Genomic DNA, 23,993 nt, shown 5'->3' with positions numbered 1-23,993 from the left:
GCGCTTCACGCCAGCCGCTGCCTTCTAGTAGTGGGGGCTCGGGATTGGGAAGGTTTCTACCTGGTTAGGAAAGTTGGACTTCTTGCTCATGTGAAGGCTCCTGCTTTCTTAAATATCGGTTTACTTAAATGCAGACCAGCTGCATTTCCACTTTCCAGTTTACTTTAAGGTAATCAGTAGTGATTCTTGATAATAGTAGCAATATACAAGTTTTAGCCATCTTTCCTTTTGTATGAACCTGGCAATAGGTTTGTTTTTGAGACCAGGTCTGATACGGTAGCCCAGGCTGGCCTAGAACATAGCCAGGCTACTTCAAAACACAGCAACTTGATTCAACCTCCTGAATATTCAGATTACAGACTAGAGACATCATGTCCAGCTCAAATATCTAAAACTTCAAAACAATAAAAACAATACAAACCTAGCACATTCCAGAATCTAGTCATGTAAACAAGAAACTTATCACTCTACCCTAATGCTGTTGCTAAATTTAGCTCTGGTAATTTTTTTCATCTCAGTACTGAATATATAGCCTTTCAACATTAAATACAAAACGTAAAGGGCCCAACGAACTCACTAAGAGGGTCTACCTTCTTACTACTCCCAATGCTCCTTCATTTCAACTACACAATGTCTTGAACAGCCTTCTTCTACCCCAGCATCTGTCTCCCCTTGAGTCCCTAGAAATATGAAGCTGCAGATGCTTCACTCTTCAGTCTCAGCTAATCATTTCTCCACAGTAGCATGACACCTCCTTTCCATCCTGATGCTTATGACTGAAATAATCTAATTTGTTAATTTTTTGTCACATATTAACATGGGTCAATGATCCATATAAAGTGGGTCTTTCTACTGTACCTCACACAATATTTGGGATAGTAGATGTTCAATATGCAATAACTGAAAAGGTGAAAAAAAAATGTAAAAATCCCCAACTTTTATTAGTTTATTAACTTATCAAATCTATCAGTCCCTATAAAAGCAGTAAAGTATTTTATTAAAGTTCAATCCTAAGCAAAGAAGAAATTTCAATACGCAGTATTGATCAATACAGTGTTGTAGTATTCCTAAGACAGCTATTGAAATAGAGGCCCTTTTCTATTAACTTTGTTCTAGGGCAGGGAAACATAAGATTCCAGAAAGACCTCCACTGATAGAGAGGCACAAGCAGGTACATTCTTATAAATCAAGCAAAACCCATTTAATATAAACATCTTTCAATTTGGGTCATTCAGAGAAAAAGCATCTCTGATCTGAAAGATCCAAATCTTTCCAGGGGCCAGGTGCTCTGTATCCCAGAGAAGCCAAAGAAAGAGTGGAGTGATATTAACAAGAACGGGGAAGAGATTCCTCTCATAAAAAACTACCTTAGACAAAGATCACAAGGCACAAAAAACTTTCAGGTGAGAAAACAATGCTGTAAGACACAAAGAAGCTCACGCATAGTAAAAACAAGGCTCTGCTTTACTAAGAAAAATACTTTTTGAGCGGGGAAATGCAAAATCTACACTTATAAAAGAAAAACACTGCCTTGCAGATTAAAGTAAAAAGAAGGGAGCCAAGTGAATGAAATAATGCTGAGAAATATAGCTAATAACCAGAAAAAATTAATCAAAAATGGCAAAAAGGCAAACTCTGTATGCCCACTGTGTTTCCGAAGCTCAGGTCTCAAAGTAGAGCACCTATGTGCTTTCAATTAACTATGTCCTCTGCAGTGAAGGCTAGTCAGATATCCTAAGCAAAGAAGTAATGGCATAACTACCTCTATTATCATCCATTACCTTATTGTGCCTGTCCCAGGACAGCATTACAGTATATGGACTGGACATCATTGTAACATCTACTGAAGCTCTCACATCAATGCTCTATGGCAGGGAAACATAAGATTCCAGAAAGACCTCTAAGAGGTACAAGCATGTACTTCTTTCCAGAACAGGCAAAACAGGATGCTCCACTCCAGCAGTTGTTTGGGGAATCGAGGCTAAGGTAGTATCACAACCACAGACTGATCCGTTTGGAAACTCACAGACCCTCTGTAAACTCAGTGGCTGGGAGTGAATTAGCACTAAACAAAAAAAGGTTTAAATTTTAGTAGGAGAATGTTTCTCGAGTGTTTATTGTATATCCAAAAGGAGCACAGGGAGAGGGACAGCAGAACAAGAGGCAGTCAAGAGGCAGAATAAAGATGTAGTATTTAAAATATTGTGGTCCAGATGAAACAAATGTACACGGGCGTCATAATATACATGCATCACAGTAATCTCGTGTGTCTATTATGCCACTGACTCCTAACCCTCACCCAATGGTCTGAATGCATTTCTCATGCCAATGGCCAGTAATATCCTTTAAAAAATTAGATGAAGTGAAAACTCAAGAATGCAATCTAGAAAATACACAAATGTACTCAAAGTACTTAGGATGACTGGAATAACACACTGTTAATCTGTGGAAAACAGAATGGCTACAGTGTTAAAAGTAAAAAGTACACTTTCTGGGAAAAAAGAACTTGACTCTAAAATTAAAATGATATGATTATTGGTAGAAATCTTCATTAACTCAGGAGTTAGAAAGGCCATCACCAGCAACAGAGTAAGTTTGAGGCCAGCCTGAGATACCCAAGACTGTCTCAGAAGAACAAACAAAAAAGTATTAGAGAAGAAACACAGAAAAGGCAATTTACAAGATGAATGTCACAGATGTCCGACTTCACTAAGTAACCACCAAAGCAGAAATGAATTACTATTGGCATGAGTTTTCACCTACTGCAGTAGTTAAATATAATAAGAGCACCAATACAATACATTCTTCTACAGCTTACGGGAATGCAATCACCTACGTCCACAGGAGTATGGCACTCCCTGTACCCCACCAAACGAACATCTATACACATATATACCCCTCAGAACCACACTCTATCTAGAAGCAAACTCCAGAAAAATAGGGGTATACTCAAGACTGTTTGCATAAAGCTATGATGAGTATAATCTAATGAAGAACAGAAGGAACTTAAAGGCTCATTAGCAAAGGGCTAAAAGTCAATCTTCTATAACTAAGTATTATAATGAAGCAAACTAGATACAAACCGACACCGACACAGTAAGTACAAGGAAGTAGATGTCCAAACAGCAAGATCTCAATTTGAGATAATTTTTACAAGAATAACTGTTCCTAAGGAAGAGCCACAACATGTCACCATGGTCAGAAGACAAGAGAGGTTACTTTTATTTTCTTCTTTTACAACAGCAATGAAAAAAACAATGAATGAAACAATGAAAAAAAATAATCTGGTTTCTAAAAGTATTAAACTATTCATCAGTGTTCAAGATTTCAGTAGCCTATTATGCCTGAGAAACTAGGTTCAAGAAATGTTTAAATCTGACGATAATGCCCATTGACAAGACTGCATCTTGTGTAAGAGTCCTTGCGTCCTTGCTCTGCTCTGTGCTTCGAATTTAAATGTCTAGAAAGGAGGTCTCATTTACTTGATGAAAGTAATCTTTGGCTGGGGTGCATATTCTCTATTAGTTGCAATTTTATTGGTATAAGTGTATAAGCTCATAGCATCTACAGAAAAAAATTTCAATTCCTTAATCATGCCGCCAACTATCACACCCTCAAAACACCTGACTGTGCTCCACAAACGCATTCACCTCCACATGCTTACCATTCAGTTACCCTGAACTTCTCATTAACCCCTTAATGTTCAGCTGCCAACAATTTCCTGGAATACACTAGATGCTACAAGCCTTGTAACTAGGATCAACACTGACTCCAAATCAGCTCATAATGCCCGTGCAGAGCAGCAAGAGAAATGTGGTTCACAAACAAAAAGGCTTGACACTGAGGCACTTACATACCACCAGTCATTACTCAGAGGGTTTTGGAGTATGACATAATAAAAATAAAAACAGCCGTTACCAGAAACAAACATTTAAGTCTATGAACCTTTCATTTCTGAAGTTTTAATGAGTCAAAGACTACACTACAATCATACAGAACATATTATTCCACAGCTACCAACCAACAATACAGATAACACATTCTGAGTGTTTCCAAGCCCCACAAACTCAAACCATTCTAAGTCAGCAGCTTTTATGTCAAACAAAACTGGAATGAACCAAAGATAACAATCATGGTCTGTACATCTGAATAGGGAATTTTTAATGCATTCCTTAGCTGTACTTACAGATTATATGGATTACATTGTGGAGCAGTATGAATGCAGCAATGCTGATGCCAACCCAATTACTACAATTCAGAATACATCAGGTTGATTTTTAAAATAAGTCTGCAAAAGAAAAATATACTGATAAAAAAAATTGCAGTGGGGACTGAACCCAAGACCATGTTTGCTAAACACAGGCTCTCTTTCTCCAGGCGATAAGCTACACAAAGAACTAATACTTGCTGCCTTATCAATGAATAAATGCTTGCTGCACAAGCCCACAAACAAGATGAAAGGAATTTGGATCCCAGACACCCATATAAATGCCAGGCAGATGTCAGGGCACATCTGTATCTCAACACTTCAGAGGTAGTGACAGGATCCCTGAAACAAACTTACTAGCTAAGCTAACCTGAGTAGCTGATTGGTGAATTCAGGGTTTAGCAGAAGACCTTGTCTCAGTAAATAAAATGGAGAGTGACCAAGAAAGATAGTAGACACTTCAACTTCTAGCAGGCATGCAAACAAATGCCAGGAAGGGAGGGAGGGAGGGAGGGAAGATATTGCCCACAATTTCTGTTGCATAAACCAAATGTGCATGTTGCTTTCTTTGTCAAAAACAACTGATGATCAATATTTTTTTTCTCCATTTATAAATCTCAAGCTGTAGAGTATTTCTCTAAACCTAAGTATTGTTGAATTGCTTCATTTTTATACAAACATTCACTTTGTGAGGGGAGAAACCTGAACAAAGGGAGAAGCATGTTAAGTACAGAGGGTTAAAAAGCACCAGATCCTGGTCAGCAGTGGTAGCACACTCCTTTGGTCCCAGAACTTGAGAGGCAGAGAGAGGTGGATCTCAGTAAGCTCAAGGCCAGTTTGATCTACAAAGCAGATTCCAGCACAGCCAGAGATAAACAGAAAAACCCCCATCTCAAAAACAGAAAACAAAAAGCAAATAAACCATGGACCTTAAGAAATTACAAGGAACTTTAGAAGATCTAGACTAACTTAACATAAAACCTAGCACTTGATTTTGAAAAAAAAAAAAAGCAAACAACAAAAAAATCCACAACCAATCTTCTCTCTCACTTGGAAACTATGATTTCCGACTCCTCAAGACAATCTATTCCATGATCAGACAAACTGCATTAGAAACTTAGTTTTTGTCTCTATACATAGAACAAAAGCCTGCTATCTTTCCTTACACTTCCATCTGTTCATTCTACTTTTACTCGGGAACAGAGTATAAATTATTCTTTGCCATTTAAAAAAAAAATCACGAGAGATTTCCATTATTTAGAGCTAGTTCACTGACTGTTTTCACAAAGCTCCACTTGACCACGTAGGTGTCGGTCCTACAACGGTAGGGTAGGCACACTTAGTTACAGACAATTCATCACATCCTCTTTGGACATCATCCTTTCTGTGACTACTATGCTCCCTAAATTACAGGCAATATAGCTTGTTGGAAGGCTATGGCCAGTACTTCTTAAGATATCATTTAACTTTGCAGAAAATATAGCTTCAGATCCTTGAATGACTGTAAATCCACTTCAAAATGGGTTTTGTTTACTTTTTTCACCAAACAAGACCTTGTCAGAAAAAAACTTCAAGGTAACCTACAAAGAAATTGGCACAGCTCCACCCTTTCAAGTAAACCCAGAGGTAAACTTTACTTTTTACTACTACATTCCCTGCCCAAGAATGTTCCTATCATAGATTTTTAAGTATGCGATGCATGAAGGATGTAGTGTCATAACAAATCTGTCCTATAAGAATACAGAGGTGAGTCTCAAACTTGAGACTCCCACTGGTCTCCTAGCTGCCAGAATAAAGTAACTCTCTTCATTTCTCTTCCTCCTCCCTGGTGGAGCTTTATCACCAGGGGAAATCACTGCTTCTGGTACAAATTCACAATCCAAGTGCATCCTTTATTTTTACTTGTAAGACACTAACACTGGGTTATTCTAAATTGGTTCTGCCAATAATCATTTTGGATTGTGCAAGAAAATGGAATTTGCAGGTCCACACACAGACTCACTAACTTGGTGGACAAATTGCTAACCCCCAATCTTAAATAACCCAAGGTAAATATCATGTAGTTTCATCTCTTCCATATTTTTAGAAAAGACAAATTTGACAGCCCAACTCTGTTATAACCACTATCACAAAAACAGTAAGAGATTTAGATCAAAAGCTGGGAGGAAGGCGGAAACAGTGATTCACTGGGTAATAAGGATATGGATGTCTTATTATCTCTCCACTTTTGTCTTTAAAAAAATTCCATAAAATATATAAGCATCTCACCAAACAACTGGGTACTCAATTTCTTGCCAAGAACCTGCCTGGCTACTGGGAGACCCAAATAGTGTGCTTACAAAAGCTTTTATCATGGACCTATGGCAGGGATTAGCAGAAATTCTGACTAGAAGTTATTATATACCTTCAAGAAAAGGTGATATCTTTTCCAGAGCTGACTACTGGTTTCTATGATCCAGTTTTAAAATCATCATGGATGATGATCCTTTTTGGAATGGGAAAATAAATAGGACTGTCAGAGTTTCTATTGCTGTGATGAATCTCACATTCATGAGAACAGAAGGTAGAAATTAGCTAGGCAGTTTAGGGCAAAGGACCTCCAAAGAAAAGTAACCAGCTTTATAGGGAGAGAAAACAGGGTAACATTTTTCAGTGGGGACAACACTGAAATGACAGTAATGAATGAAGGCAGACATAACAGAAAGAACTGTCATAGTTTAAGTATCTTATAATCTCTGGCTTTAGTACGTTATTTATTCGAATAAGATCCTTGAACTAGCTAGCTTTATGAAGGGTCATCAGGGAAGAAAACATCTGAACTGAGAAAATGCCTCCATACAACTGGCCTGTTGGCAAGACGGCAGGAACAATTTCTTGATTGATGATTGATTTGTGAGGGCCCAGCCCACTGTGTGATGCTACCCCTTGGCACAGGATTCTGGGTACTATAATAATGCAAAATGAGCAAGCCATGGAGAACAAAAGAAACACCTCTGCATCAGCTCCTACCTCCAGGTTCCTTGTTCTACTTTGAGTTCCTGCTCTAACTTCCTTTAATGACAGACCATGAAATGGGAGTGTGATCAAACTAAACCCATTTCTCCCCAAGTCATATACAGTCATGGTGTTTCATCACAGCAATAGAAACTCTGACAGTCCTATTTAATCAAACTCCTTTCCCATTCCAAATTTCTTCGTGTTTTTGTGAAACAGCAAATATCTGTAAATTGCCCTCCATGCTTCTCACAGATGTTTATCATGTATCGCTTAGAGGTTATTCTACAAAGGAACTTGTTGCCATTTACTTGTGGTGAATTACTACTACCAGTAAGAATTAACAGACAGCTAGCATTTTAGTGCTTGCAATGTGAAGATATGTGCTGTGTTACTGGTTCCTTTGGGCTGGACTTGATTATTGCAGTTTTGAGCCACAACAGCTATGACCATCCCCAGGAAGACTTTAGGAGACTAAACTTATTAGCATTCACTAAGACAAAGAACAAACAAATTAGTGGTGCATACCTTTACATGCTAATCTAACTGTGAACAAGATTCTCAGAGTTCTTTAATAACAAGGTGAACTTTTTGCCTTTAAATCTGTTTTCATTATTACTAGTGATTAAGCTTTATGTATACTTTTTGTATGTGTGCAGAGTCTACAAAATATTACAACCACTATGCTCAGAAATACTCAGCAAGCAAGCATCAGCCCACTACTACAGAAAACAAGTCTTTTTGTAGATGCTGCCCAAAGAAATGCCTCATCAGAAGTTAGTCTGAGAGATTGTTTAATGACAAACAATACTGATTTATGAATAAAGTAAAAGCTGAGATAAGATAAAATCAAAAGTGCAAGCCAAAATATATGTACCTATATATGTATGTATATTTAAATACAAACTTTCAACCTAAGAAGGAACAGTTAGCAAGTTTGACAACCAGTACTTCACAGTAAGTAAGTAAATGCACCTTCATTTACTGAACTTCCTATCTTCAACAAATCATTGAAATCTATTTACTGAAACTGCATTTAGACAGTGAGAATTAAGCAACAAATATAAAATGCTTACAAATGTTTAGCAAAGTTGTATTATAACACCCATAAAATGACAAGACACAAAATGGAGGCACAGGTAAATGCAAAACTGAAATTAAATCTAGTATTACGTGTGTGTGTGTGTGTTTGTGTGTGTGTGTCACACACATTACAAGCAGATCCTAAGTCACCTAAGTGCATAGAAAATGAAATAATCACAATCATCACACCACCTATCTGTACTTAAGCACATGCTTAAGAGGAAAAAGGCATAGTAAACAATACCTCAGCAGTATCTCTAACGTTTACATGCATAATCCCAAACTACTAATGTCGAGCACATAACCTTACTGATAGCAAACATGTAAATATTGTTATAACCCCAATGACTGTTTTCTGCTTCTAAATGCTTTGGACAAATTCTAATATATTTTAACTATACTGTGTCCAATAAAGGCAAAAGGCAAAATTATTATTAAAGTAATTGTGAAGCAAGGAATGGTGACACACACCTTTATTCTCTGCACTTGGGAGGCAAAGGCAAGCATATCTCTCTGAGTTCTAGACAAGCCTGTTCTAGACAGTGAGCTCCAGGACAATCGGGGCTATATATAAAGAGACCGTTTCAAAAAAAAAAAAGGTAAAGTAGGTAGATGAAAGAAAGGGATATCATAATCTAAGAATCTAAGTGATGAAGTCAAACTCCACCTTTGAATAGACAAAGACATTCATATCCCAATTTTTACTACAACCTTATCTGAATATTATGAGTAAATACCTTTAACTTCAGTTTAACTTTCTCCACCTGTAGTGTAAGCTAAATACCATCATGGACCTTACTCCAAAAGCCAATGGGCACAGATAGGTTTTAAATATAAATCTCCAATTAAAAACAAATATACGGATAAAACAGTGCTCCTTAAAGAAATAATGACTCCAAAGCTAGGACAAGTAAAGTATTCTCTTATTCTCACAAATGTGTTTGATACCAGAAAGGAAGTACTCAAATCTTGTCAAAGGAACATAGAAAACCAACATGCCGGTGTTTCATAATGGCTCCAGGGAAACTGTGCCTAAAAATGCTGTCTGGGCTGGAAGTCATACTTAAAAAAATATTATATATATAAAGAGATATATATGAGAGAAGATAGAGCCCTCCTACCACATACCAAATTACTAAAAGTGAGAGAAACCATGATTATAGAAAAATCATTTGGCAAACATCACGGTAATTGTTGTACGTAATAATTATCAATAAATAGGAAAAATGGTGAATATATGCCAGATAACGGTACGTTACAGGCCTCAGAAATCTTCCCCATAAGCTGCTTATTACAAAGAAGAACTTATCAGTTAAGAAACCTGGCCAACATCTTAACCAAATGTTCAGTTCGTCTCACCAGCCTCCTGATTGAATGCACTACCACCTGAAACATGGTACTGTTGCCAAAAATTGACACCTTGAATTTAGGAATATCCTGCAAATATCTGCCCAGTACTCTTCAGGCAAAGTGTCAAAATTATAAAAAGAGAAATTAAAGAGATGTTTCGGATTACAGAAGACTAAGCATACATGACAACTTACTGGAACATAAAGTCATGGACTCCATCTTGAATTAGGGCAACTGGTGAAACTTGAATAGTATTAGTAGACACTCACACTGTTCACAGACAATATTACCTATGTGTTAACTGTTTCATTTGGCTATGCAAGACATTAACATTTTAGAATACTGACTGAGGATATTGTGTATATTCTTTCTAAATTGACCCCTACTTTTGAGGTTTACTATCTTCCCAAAGAAAGTGTTTCCTTAACCTCACAGATTTGCCTTGAGATTGTGGTAACAAGTGTTAGCAGCCCCCATTACTTGTTTGATTCTGAGGCTGCAAGAAGCAGACACTTGCTCTTTCCAGTCACCCAAATTCACCAAGTCTACAGGAAGAACTGAACTGTCAACTGTAGTAAGGGCAAAGAATATTTGGATCCCTACTTTGAAGAGCAAACTAATTTTGAAAGAAGAATTAGCTTCACCACTGAGCATGAGGTACTAAAACACACAACTTTCTGAAGCAAAGCAGTAATATGAGTAGTTGTAATTACCAACAGTTCTCTTCTCTAAAACCAAGCTCAGCCTAAAAATGTGTACACTGACAAGGACTGCCATTTCTTCACTGTTTCTACCTCACCTGCATCCATAAAGTCTCGATTTCAGAATAAGGAAATGAAAGGGACAAGAAAATACAGTTTAATCTGTTCAGAGCCAATGATTAGAGAAGTTTGCAATCTAACCCCATTTTTCATCTCAACCCTAAGGTCTTCTGGCCAGAAAATGCAGCTTTTTGGAGCATGACTTTTAGAGCAGCACATCTCACACTCTTACATTATCTTACATTAAATGGTGGCCCAAATGGACAAATTGCCTTATTAACAATTATCAATTACTCACTTTAAGGTTCTTTCTAGTGACGGGGCACCAGACTCGTGTGTGTGTGTGTGTGTGTGTGTGTGTGTGTGTGTGTGTGTGTGTAAAATACCTAAGATATCACTCACAAAACTTCATCCACAACATATAAAGCATAAAGGTACAAAGGCTATTCCACACAACTCCTTTGTTCTAAGCTATCACAGACTAACCCTAAACCTTTACTATTTAAAAGATAAATTTCATCCTGCCATGTGAACTTCAAGATATAACAGTCAGCAAAGATTGTAGCTACATGAATTGTAAGACTTTAGAATTATAAAGTTGAGTACACATGAAAAAAATTGTCTAAATTAATTTTTTTCTCATTTTTGGGGAAAATTGTACTGTTCCTCATAGTTAATTATTATCTCCAAGCCATGCATTACAAAGAATGAGCAATTATTTCTAATAATTGAGGAGAACTGCTTGAGAATGACCCTGTGATCCTTTGTACATGCGCAACCCAGGAAGTGGCACTATTAGAAGGTGTGGCCCTGATAGAGTAGGTGTGTCACTGTGGGTATGTGGCTTTAAGACCATCCTTCTAGTTTCTTGGAAGCTAGTTTTCTACTAGCAGCCTTCAGATGAAGATAGAGAACTCTCAGTTCAGCCTGCACCATGTCTGCCAAGATGTTGTCATGCTCCCATCTTGATGATACTGGACTGAACCTCTGAAACTGTAAGCCAGCCCTAATTAAATGTTGTCCTTATTAAGACTTGCCTTGGTCATGGTATCTGCTCACAGCAGTAAAACCCTAACTAAGACAAACTCGATTCTATTTCTCTATATCCCCAGTGCTTACTGTGTGTGTTAATACCTCACAGTATGCCTCAAAAGTGGTGCTCCTTTCCTTCCTCCAGGATTTCATAAATAATCAACAAATGCTTGTATGTTACCTTATTCAGTGTCAGCCCTAATGACCATGCCAAACCTAGAAGCAATGCAAAATGTGAGAGATGAACTGTATTTGACTAATAAACATGGCAGCAGTCATATTTCCATCTGTCTGGCTGCTACAACCAGTCATTCCAATGCCAAGAATGACTAAGCTCTTTGGGTCTATTGCACTGAAACATTTAGTGACCTCTAAGATATGGAGAGCTTACATAATGGCTTTTAGTTAAAGGACATTTCATTACTGAAGCAAACATACTTTTTTTTTTTTTACATGACCTGAATGCTTTAATGTTTTGACATTTAGATTATCACACACAGCATAGGGATTACCATTTATTACTGGGTTCTAGCATTTTGCCATCCAGTAATAAATTCTAACACTAGCATTATCATTTTTGAAATACTTACTTTTAAAAAACTAATAAATAAGAATCTGGTGCTGGAGAAATGGCTCTGTGATTGAAAGCACTTGTTCTTGAAGAAGATTTGTGTTTGGTCACCAGCACCCATGTCAGCAGGCAGCTCACAATCAATAATCACCTGCTACTCCAGCTCCAGGAGATCCGATACCTTCTTCTGGGCTCAGTGTGCACCCATGCACAGCATACAAATAAAGATGAAATTAAATATGTGTGCGTGTGTGTGCGCGAGAGTGGTGGGGGAAGAACAACAATAAAACAATTCACAATTATCAACTGACCACCCAGAAGACCATACAGGTAACTGGCTTCATAACAGACTACCTCAAGAAAACCACCAAGAATGCTCAACAAATAGCTCAGCTACAGATGTACTAAACACTTACTTGACAATTAATACATATCAAGTCCACTCCAGGTTAACTTGTGAAGTTTTTAACCTAATACTGAACAATGCGATGTATGTAAATCACTGCAATTTTTAAATAACCTAAATGGTTAGTCCATAAAAGTAATTAACTGTAAATAGCATTATGTAATAGAATAAGTCTTTCTCAACTGTTTCATATTTTATAATTTTAAAAAGGCAAAATAAAACAAAAAATAGTCCTTAAATTAATGATGCAATAAATAGGAGAATAAGTTAAATTACAAAATAATTAAAAACAAAGTGCTAGAGATCATCACGGCCACCTTCCTCATCCTAACATTAAGGAAACAAATCCTAAAACTGTGCTTTCAAAAGAAGACTATGCATCAGACAATGTTCTATCATGAACACATACAGGCCAAAAGATGAGTAAAAGCAGGTGAAAAGACAAAGAGATTAGGAAATATAAATATCAGTAATTTGGAGAAAGGAAAAAATATCACAGGAAGGGATCCAGAGTCTGTCTGACCTAACCAAGTCTAAATCCTAACATGATTACCAGGCTTCAGTTTCCTTTTCCATATAATGTGTTAGCCATACCTACACCACAGGGTTGCTGTATTAAATAAGTTCATTCATACATAAATAAGTTTGCTAACTTAGTTCAGTACCTGAAATACTCTAGAACATTTTATCAAAATTCATTATCTGATATTCAAGATACCAGTTAAAGTCACAGCAATGTTCAATTTAAGAACCACTCTTAAATATAATTTGAAACCTTGGGCACACACATTCGTTGTGTTGTTGTTTTGGAGGAAGGGAGCACTGCTTCATAGACTTTAAAATTCACACTCTCTTTAACAACCTATGTTCCTACATAAATCCCAAGAGAACACTTAGCACATATGTGCCAGGAGCACAAACACATACATTCATGACAGCAAATATTTGGAAACAATTCAAATAATCTTGGGAGAGAAAACAGTGTGGTAACAAAAGGAGTGTTACATAACATCACCAAGAAATTTTAAAATGGATGTTAAAAATGCTTAAATATGCAGCTATAGAGATGGCTCGGTGGATACGTATATAGTGCTCTTACAGAGTTTACGTCTCAGTACCCACATCAAGCAGCTCACAAGTGCCTATGATTCTTAGAATTCTAGAGAATCTAATATCTTCTTTTGGCCTATGTGGGATCTGCGATATGTGTACAATCCTCTATACATGTATACAATTGAAAAGATAAGAGGTTTATAAAATACATACCATATATATACATATATATGTATACATACACACACATTATAGTGTATATATGTAATAATATACTATTGGGAGCATTTTAAAAATCAAGGTCTATGGGGGTTGGAGAGATGGCTCAGTGGTTAAGAGCACTGGCTGCTCTTCCAGAGGTCCTGAGTTCAATTCCTAGCAAGCACTTGGTGGCTCAAAACCATCTGTAATGGGAACCAATGCCCTTTTAATGTGGGCATGAAGACATCATATTCAAATAAATAAATCTTTAAAAAATATTCTTAAAATCTATGATCAACACATAAGTCAACATATTCCTTTACTAGAGTTCATTCTGTGGGATGTTAAAATGTATAAGCATTTTATTTGCAGGTGTGCACATGGCTGCTGAGCCCCCATCTAAGATACTCAGGGACAGAGCAGAGAGCAGGCTGGCATCAAATCTGTGATCTTCCTGCTCGGACTCCGTACTGGCTAGAACTACAAAGGATCTCCTACCTCATCCTACTCGATTTCCTTATTTTTAAAGGAGGAGTAATGATAAACACAACTTAAGAGGCTGACTTTTGTTTTTCTCAGAAGAACCTGGCAGCAGTGGTGCACATCTTTAGAACTAGCACTCGGGAAGTTTTACTGCTTCCTTTACTTCCCTTTCCCAAGCCTCAGTTTGCTCACCTTTACATAAGAGCAAAGTAACAGCAATGACATCTACTTAAAAAGTAGATGCTATGAAGCCTAAACCTCCATCTCTTCAGGAGAGCACTACTGGAGACTGGCCTTAAGGCACCAGGCATAAAAAGCAAGCACTCTAACACTGAACTACAGCCTCAGTTCTTCTGTAAACTGTTAATAATCCCTCAAATGTTAGCTTTAACTTAATTGTGTATTTGGAATCAAAAGGCAATAAAAATACCAAATAAATCTAAGGCTTTTGGGGACTAGCATCAGTTTAAAATAACAACAAAAATATTTAGTAGCATTGAAAGAAGCTGTATTCCTTGAAAATTATCCTTTCACATGCTTTAAAAAATTAAAGGACTGGGGAGATGGCTCAGTGAGTTGAGTGCTTGCTGTACAAGCGTGAGGATCTGAGTTCAAGGCCCTAGCATTGGCATAAAAGCCTGTCTGGCCACACTATCTATAACCCCAGCCTGTCAGAGCTTGCTGTCGGACACCTTGGGTCCAGGTTCAATGAGAAAGTAAGATGGAGATGGAGTACTAGAGCAGAATACTAAACATCCTTGTCTGCTCTACAGACACACAGACACACAGACAGACAGAGAGACAGAGAGAGAGATAGAGAAAGGGGTGGGGACAGAAACAGAGTTACTCTCTAGTAAATGCTATCCTGAAATCTGCAATTGTCAACTTAAAATTCTCTTGACTCAGCCTTCTAAATGCTAGAATCCCAGCCGTACACCAACCACATGATGTTATTTGTAATATTAAAGAGCTGGAAGCCTAGCATTCACTAAGAAAATGGGTATGTCGGCTTCTGGAACAATATGATAAAATATTACAGTATCAGTGAGGACTATTAAAATATACAGATAGCTGGGAGGTGGTGGTGCATGCCTTTAATGTTAGCACTCAGAAGGCAGACAGAAGGAGGCAGATCTCTGTCTGAGTTCTAAGGAGTGAGTTTCAAGACAGCCATAGTTGAACAAAGAAACCCTGTCTTGGGAAAACAAAACCAAACAGTCTTAAGTGTATCAAGTAGGAATGTATAAATATAAAGTTTATGTATATAAAAGGTCTGTAGAGGTTTTTTCTTCACTTTAATTGTTCTTCTCCTCAAAGTCATTTAAAAATATCTATTTTACTTCTTTTGGAGACAGCTTTACCTGTGTGTAGACCTGACCGGCCTCAAACTCAGAGATCCACACGCAAGTCTCCATCTTGCTAGTACTGTTTGCCCTTTACTTCCGGATTAGCTAAATGTGTTTACGGCAGGATAAATGCAGTAATGGGATGAGCTGAAGTTAATCAGTAATTACAAGCCAAACTGTCTTTTTCCTTTGATCTTTACTAGAGGATAAACAGCACACACTCTACAGGTTCAGACTCAAAGCAGTCCGGTCTGTATGTCTGTCTGATCAGTGTATTTTTTGGTCACTAAAGCTGTTTGCTCCATTGTGAAATATCAGGACTCAGGAAAGAAAAAAGCTGCCAAGAAAAACAAAGGGTGGCTAAAGGTTACTGTTTCATTCATCCCTGCTCCCGCTTTTTAAAGCACAAAGTAAATAATACTCTGGTTTGATATATTTATTAAGGCTATTTGCTCCATGTTCTCAACTTGTACCCAGTTTTGTTTTTTTTTTAGCCAAACAAGCCTCAAAGTATGTATATTCTTCACCCAATTCATCAGTAAACTTCTAATTAACTCAGAATAGCAGGTTAAATATCAGGAACTAATGATAATATACTAATTTTTGCTACAGTTGTTCATGACCAAAACTGGAGTCTTACTCACATAATTTGACAGATTTTTGGTTGGCCCAATTAAAATTCTCACAGATTAAATAAAAAACAGTGAATTTCGGGCTAGCAAATCTTTCTCACCAGTAAAAGATCTTAGCTGGATCACAGCTTACAAGAACATGAACTGTTTACCTCATGAAATAACTGAAACTGAAAAGGATCATTTCTCTCAAGAAAGTGAACTTTTGACCCCTATACTGTGATATTTAAATGCTTCAGTTGAAACTATAAGAACTTTTCACCTAAAATGAGGAAACAGCATCAAACCTACCAATACTTCCACAATGTGCTCAGAAAGGTATTAAGACTGTTTTAATGGACCCTAGACAGAAGGGGTGGCACGTGCCTCTAATTCCATGGGAGGAGGCAGAGACAGGAAAATCTCTGAGTTAGGCCAGACTGGTGTACAGAGTGACTTTCAGCACTACAGAGAAACCTTGTCTCAAAAAACAAGAAAAAAAAAAGGGGGGGGGGGGGATAGAGTCAGTTCTAAATCCAAATCTTTAACAGGCTCCCAGAAAAAAAAAATGCTTTTAAACCTGTCCTAGGTTTTTTGATTGGTTGGTTGGTTTTTATTTTTTATTTTTTTTTTTTCCTTTTTGGTTGTCCTGAAACGTCCTCTGTAGACCAGAGCTGGCCTCAAACTCAAAGATCCACCTACCCTGCCTTCTTAGTGCTGTGATCAAAGGCATGTACCACCCCTCAGCTTGTTTTGTTTAATGAAGCAAAAATGATACAGAACTAGACCTTTATCCCTCTGTATCTGCCTACTCTTTCCAGTTTTTACTCAGAACATGAAAACAAATGTTCACAATATACTAGCATTATTTTGTTTCTTAGGTAAGAGGCAGTGAAGCAGGCAGATGTCTGTGAATTTGAGGGCTATACAATGAGATACCGCCTCTCTCTCAAAAAAAAAAAAAAAAAAAAAAAAAAACAGATAAAGTATTTCTTCACTCCAAGTATCACAGACATAAATTTCTTGGATCTAATGACTTTAGGTCTCAACTGTTAGGGTATAATTATAATACCAAACTTGCCACAGAATATCTAAATGCTGGATAATAATACACCCCTGTGTTAACTTCTGAAACTAAAATGTGTTCGATTAACAGGGTTTGATAAGTGACCAAGAATGACTTACTGGTGGTGTTCCTGCTCACTAAGTAAAGTTTTAGAGACTGGCATGACGTTAGTGTGTTCCCTATGGAGATCGTGAATTTGGCATTCAAGTTCAGTAGCTTTTTGTTCACTTTTCCAACTAATCCATGCTGCTGGCGTAGGGTGTAAGCCCAACTTACAGAAGTTTCTAAACCTGTATATCAACTGTTTACAATTTTTATACCTTTTTATTCAAAATTCATGTACTTACATTACCATGATATCAGGCATTTGCTCAAATATGTAAAAAATAATATAATTAGTAAAAATCAAGTGAGTATCTGCCATTGATAACATTAAAACAAATTACACACTATTAGCATATTAGAAGAGTAAATAATGCTTAGTTCAAACTCCTTCAATTACAAATGAGCCAGCTTCACTCATCCTGGATCACAGAATTAAGAAAAAGCATGTCTCCTTATTTCAAGTTTAATGTTCTTTGTATTACACACAGTACACAAAAGAGTTGAAAGTTAAATAGATATGCAAACGACTTCTAAATGATTGATCACTTTAATTCTATATATATGTAATGCAGTATTTCAAAAATTCTAGATACCCTAAAGCATTTTCTAAACAAATCATTTCTACTTTACCACCCAGCACACTTTTAACAACAGTCTAAATAAAGTTTCATTTTCCATAAAACTGGTATTATAATTGTCGAAGAGAACTAGACAGACATTTCAAAGCCTAAGAATTCTCATATACTATTTTGTTCTTTTGTATATGGAAATTTTTTTTTTTTAAAAATGTGACCTTCCGAGACTATCTCAAGAAAAAAGAAACATACAGATTAAAAAAAAAATTTCAAGGTCAACCTTCATACTGTTCAAAAAAACAAAAAAAAAAAAAAAACCTGAACAAATTCCAACAATATCAGACTAGTAAACATTAATGTATACCATACAGTGAACATACAGTAACCACTAAAAGTCACATTCTAGAAAGGTAACTCAAACATAGCAAAATATTCACATATATTAATCTACTATAACATTCACTATGAAATTCCATCCCACTCAGAAAGAGGGTGAGGTTGTGTTGTGTCTATGTGTATATAAACATTAGCTACATAATTCTTAAATAAAGTTTTTCACACAGTGAAAATACATGAACAACATCATTAAAATCATATGTAAAGAAATGCACAATTATATAGCAAATGTCCTTGCTATCTCATGGTAGCATAGCAAATACAGTATTTGGTCTCTGAACTAGTTCTTGTTCTTGCACGGTTGGATAAATTATTCCTCAAATTGGCAGTTTTGAAATGTTAGAGAAAAAAATGCAGACCTCTCTGTATCACCCTTCCCAACACTTATTGAGACCTATTAGTCACCATAATCAGGATCAGGTTGTCAGTCCTTCTTTCTCCCTAGACCCTTCTCAGTCCACCAGCAACAGCATCTCATTAGGGAGCCTATACTCTTATCCTTTCCCCATCAATGAGCTTCTTTATTCCCAACCAGTTTATTACAGTTGGCACTATAGAGAAGCTGTAAACGAAAGAAACTTTCATACCTTTGAAATCAATCAGATAAATATGTACTTCTTTGTTGATACAGTGCATAGCTCAGAGCCCAACACAATGGTTATCCAGGAGCACCCAGGATAGTTTTAGGTATCAACTATTATTTCTAGAACTTGAAAAAAATGTAACATGTCAAAAATGAAGCCAATTTTGGCCTTAGGAAATAAAAGGGTATATCTTTAAAAGACAACATAACTTATTTTCCTATAATTTTGAGGCCTATTTTCTAACAAAGCTAAATGATCCCTAATGTATAAAGTCATACACACAAAAGCGTGTAAGAAACATTAAGAAATAAGGGGCAATAACAGACATAAAAATGTGTAAGTGAATCTGATTTCTGAAATCTGACTGTAAGTACGGATCAAGTACACAATGATATAGGAGGACAGAATATTGGAGATCATAGCATAATTGAGTCTTCTGGGGTAAAATTATTTCCACAGGTTTTGTTTTTTTTATTATTTTGAGCACACTAGCACAGTTTAAAACATACAATTCAAAACCAAAGCTTTATATCAAAAAGGAGAAGTGAAGTTGTAGGCAAGCAAGCAGTGAGCTCTACTGAATTCTAAGCAAATTTTACATTACATTATGTATCCATACAGACTTTAATAGCGGTTACACAGCTTCCCAATGTTTCTTTCCATTCAGTTCTAGAATACTTTCTAACTATATGTGTATAATGTATGCATAAACACACACATATGTAAGACAAATGGAATTAAATACATATGCTCACATAGTCCTACCGCAAGGTCTTTTTAATGAAGCACTGAATAATTTAACCACAGAATTTGCTTTTGACAGGAGAAATGGTTCTAACGCAGATTACACTACCACAAATTTATCTCAAGTGATCCAATTTTAATTAACCCAGTCTAAAATTTCTATAATCCTAGCTTGCTATTAAAAAGCCCAGTTCTGACATGGCAGGTGGTTCTGGCTTACTTGCACACAATAAACAAAACACTTGGTTTTTTTGAGCTACTTCACTCCTCCAAGTGCTTTGGTCAAACTGGCAAAAACCATACTCACCCAACAACAAATTACAAAGGTCCTTATGTATTACATAATACATTCGTAAGTGTTCAAATTTTTATTTAAAAGGCTAATACATTATATATAAGATACATCTTTACTGGAAATATTTGGAGCATCTGAAAATGAACTATAAATATCAAAAATAAAGTTAGATTTAGGGTTAGTTCCTTTATTGTGGCATAAAGCAATTTACTTCTACTGTCTTTTGAAAAGTCTAATTAAAAACGTTTTATTAATTTGTGTGACTGTTTTGAATGCACAGGTGCCATATGTGTACATGGAGGTCAGAAAAGAACTTGTGGGAACAGGTTCCACCATGGAAGTCCCAAAAATAAAACTCAGGTCATCAGGCTACACAGTATAAAGTGCCTTTACCAGTTGATCCATCTTACCTGCCTAAGTCTTATTTTTTAAACATGAATTTGAAAGATCTACGGCTTCGTCCTATTCTCATTTTCTCTTGTTTGACTTATTACTGTTAAGATGCCTTTTACACTCTTATATAATACACCTTCCACTAATTCTGAATTAGAGACGTAAGCACCTCAGTTACCCATTTCTACACAGACGCACGCGCATACACACACAAAATCTAAATCCAAATAATTGTCTTTTTAAATGAGGGCTCTAAAAGGCCCTATTTTAGCACAGTGGCTATCCATTTTTAAAGGTTATTAACACAGTCTTCCAAGAAACTGATCATTTTCACCTTTAAAAGGCTAGAAACAAAAAAAAAAAAAAATGAAGCAATAAAATGTTAAGAATAATTTCTACTATAATCAAATCCCTATGAAGGATGGCTCAAGAACACAGAGAAAAAAAAAATAAGTAAATAAAAACAAGGCCATTATAAACCAAACCTGCCCTAGAAGGCTCTGCTGTATCTCTCGGGGGTTTTTTTTCCTAATGAGATTACAAATAATTAATTTTCACTTCAAAATTTCACCTCCTAAGTTAAAGATGAGATATACAAATGACCTTTTAAAAGGGCCGTTCCAGAATACACTTTGTGGTAGAGCTAAGGCACAAGTAAACAAAGTCAGCTCTAGCAGCAACGATTAGCAAATGAATACAATCATTTCCCAAGGTTAATTAAACACCACCGCCCACTTCTGCCCAGTGAAGAACCTCTCAGCAGACAGACAATACAGGCTAAAATAGGCTACCCTTTCACTACCCAAACTAACTGTGTTATAAGGCTCCTAGGAAACAATGTATTAATAAAGCAGTATATCTTTGTGAAAACAATTTCAAAAATCTCGATGAATAATTTCCAAATTGCCCGTAAGTGCATTTAAGGAGAGGTGGGGGGTGTTTCAAAGCATCAGTATCTTGAAAATTAAAACCATCGCTGATATTTTTTCATCTTAGTTCAACAACGGTTCCACCCACTGAGGTATCTCTCATACACTTACTTGCACTTTCAATTTACCATCGTACCACAAAAGGCCCATTTTGAAACAACATATTCTATGCCTGCATTCATCTACAGCCCATCATTTGTTCCTTGGCCATAATAAGGCAACACTACTTACTAAACTATTAAACTGGTAGGACATCTTTCCCCATGTCTAAAATAGATCTTAAGATTTTTATCCCAGCTGCTTTATTGCAAGATACTAATAAAAGTTCCCGTCATTCCCTTCATTTCCGCAGTTTTTCTCCCAGCCCAGCACTGAGACAGGCTTCTTGATCTCGCTCAAAATAGGTCTAGTCTGCGGAAGGCAGTGACAGTGTACTGCACTGTGAATGGACAGCCAGGTATTTTATGAATGGAGGCGATCACGTGGTCCCAGCACCTCCCCGAACTGATATTTCCCACATAACTGTGTCAACATTCTGAGAACTGAGGTAGTTGTTTGTGTGTGCGCGCTCGTATGTTCCAAAATTTAATCTAAAACTTCAATTTCTCCTCACTTCCTGAACCCAAAAATCTACACAAGGACAAACAAGCTTCGAGTGGTTTTCTTAGGAAATCCTTTCAAGTTGTCCAAGGTGATGAATGTTTAATTATTTTTTTTATGAATGAAGGGTGCTATGCAAATGAGGGCGATTCACAAAAAGAGAGAACATGGCGGCCACTTCTGCTTCTAGACTGCACCGACTGCAGCAATCCACCTCCTTCCACACCCGCTCCTCAGTTCGTGCTTTTCAAGAGGGGGGACGTTGCTCTGCATTTTTCTAGCTATTTTATGGCAAGCGGGCTTCGGAACTGGCCTTTAAAGCCTTCTCAGAAGGTCTGACCTAAGGAATGTACTTCATTTAAAGGAATGCATCCTAAGGACTAGTCTTCATTTAACTCTTCATAGCCCTCCAAAAACCAAACTTGAATTCAATTACAAAAAGAACAGACGCCAAAATTCGGCCCCGAATTAACTCTTCTCAACAGGAAACTCTTACAGCACCATTATTTCTCCAAGAGGCTGCTACACTAAAGCAAAATATTTAAAAGGCCCGGTGATTCGTTTTGCTTATTGGACAGTCCCAATAAGCAAAAACTTAAAAGTCATGGATGAAGCTCAGATGAAGTCACCAACGCGTTTGGCAATGTAAACCGTGCTTTATCGCAGAAGGAAGCCGAACGCTAGCATTCAAAAAATTTAATTACTCCGTTCTTGATGAAGACTGGTTCAATACTCAGAAAGGTTTAAAAAAAAATACACAATAGCTCAACATCGCCCACACTCCAGGTGTCCTTAATCCTATTTAATTCTTAAAATGTTTCCCTAACCCTATCTTTTTACTAGAATTGTATAGGTCATAAGTTTAAAAAGTGGGGCGGGGGGCGATGGCTTAGTCGGTATTTAAGAGTCACTGAGTCATCGAATTAGGATTCAAGAGCAGTCTGCGGCTGGAGATGCTCCCACACATTAGTTTCCGAGCGAAATAGCTGTAAAAGCGGGGTGGCTGGATATTCAAGGTGTTGGGGGGTAGGGGGCTGGGGGGGGGTCGGGGAGGGATGATGCCGGAGTGAAGGGCAGGCAAAGGGTAGTTTCTACTCCACTTTGAGTTACCCACATTATTACTCCGTCTCGGAGACGTCGGTGAAAATGCACGAATGGAAAGGGGGTGCTGCCATTAAAGAAAATGGCCCAACACATCGGGCATCTATCCCCTCCCGGCGGGACGGGCTGGGGGAGGGGGCTTGCCCACCCGGCTCAACCAGACCAGGGCTTGCTTACTCGTTGTCAGAAGTCGCCGTCTCCTCGCTCATCTTTCCCTCACCGTGATCCGCTCAGGAGATGGAGGAGCAACAGCGGGCGGGGAAGCAGCGGCAGCGGTGGCACCGAGGGGCGGCGGGCGACGTCGGCCGGCGGGGCGCGCGGGCAGCGGCTCGGGGGCCTCACCATGGTGGACGCCTCACCCGGAGCGGCACCCTTCGAGCCGGGCAGCCCGGCCACCCCCGCAGGGGGGCGGCGGCGGCGAGCGCGGCCGTGGCGACCCCAGCGGTTCTCCGCGCCGAGGTCGGGTGCGAAGCCGAGACGGCGCGGGCGACTGCGGGGCGCCGAGGGGACGCGGCCGGTGGCTGAGGCGGTGCTGCTCTCAGAGGCGCGGTGACGGGCGGGCGGCGGGAGCCGGCGGGGGGCAGCCGAGCGCTGGCTGCGGGAGGCGGCGCGGTCCCGCCGAGGTGCCGCGCACCATCTCCCGCCTGGCCGCCGGCTGCCCGCGCGGCGCGCCTGGTCGGCCCTCAGGGGCTCCCTCAGACGCGCTCCAGATGGGGGCCGCAGGCAGGGCGCGAGGCGAGCGTCGGAGCCTCAGGGCGCAGTGCCGAGCGGCGGCGAGGAGGGCCGAGACCAGCGCAGCTCGGCGGCCGGCTCCTCACGCCCGCGAGAGGGGAGCCGCGAGGGGGGCGGCGGAAGCGCTCACGCCGCCCGCTCCTTCCGCCGCTCGAACCGGGGGCGCCCGCGGGAGAGGCAGGCGAAGTAGTCCCTCGCGACTTCTGGGGCGGCGGGGCTCGCGCGGGTGCGGGCGGGAGGACGTGGGGTGCAGCTGTGAGCCGGAGGCGCCGGACCGCCGAGGGGCAAGTGGGGAGGGGAGTCAGACCTAAAAGCAGTGGTCCGCAGTCGAATCACTGCAGCTCCAGATCGTGGGCAGCATAACAAGTTTCAGAA

At 38.7% G+C, this 23,993-nt stretch overlaps 1 protein-coding gene across 1 annotated transcript in view; it reads right to left on the bottom strand.

Annotated features, from left to right (window-relative positions):
• The window catches only part of SPRED1 (sprouty related EVH1 domain containing 1), a 62,844-nt gene extending 39,140 nt beyond the window's left edge, over positions 1-23,704 (bottom strand). The window contains exon 1 of the mRNA XM_080931699.1: positions 23,064-23,704. Within this exon, the coding sequence (XP_080787825.1) occupies positions 23,064-23,095 (32 nt within the window). The 5' untranslated portion in view covers positions 23,096-23,704. The remainder of the gene's footprint in view (positions 1-23,063) is intronic.
• Positions 23,705-23,993: the final 289 nt, after the last annotated feature.

The sequence above is a fragment of the Micromys minutus genome, assembly GCF_963924665.1.
Source record: "Micromys minutus genome assembly, chromosome: 17".
Taxonomy (NCBI): domain Eukaryota; kingdom Metazoa; phylum Chordata; class Mammalia; order Rodentia; family Muridae; genus Micromys; species Micromys minutus.
This window is presented reverse-complemented; position numbering and strand designations above follow the sequence as displayed.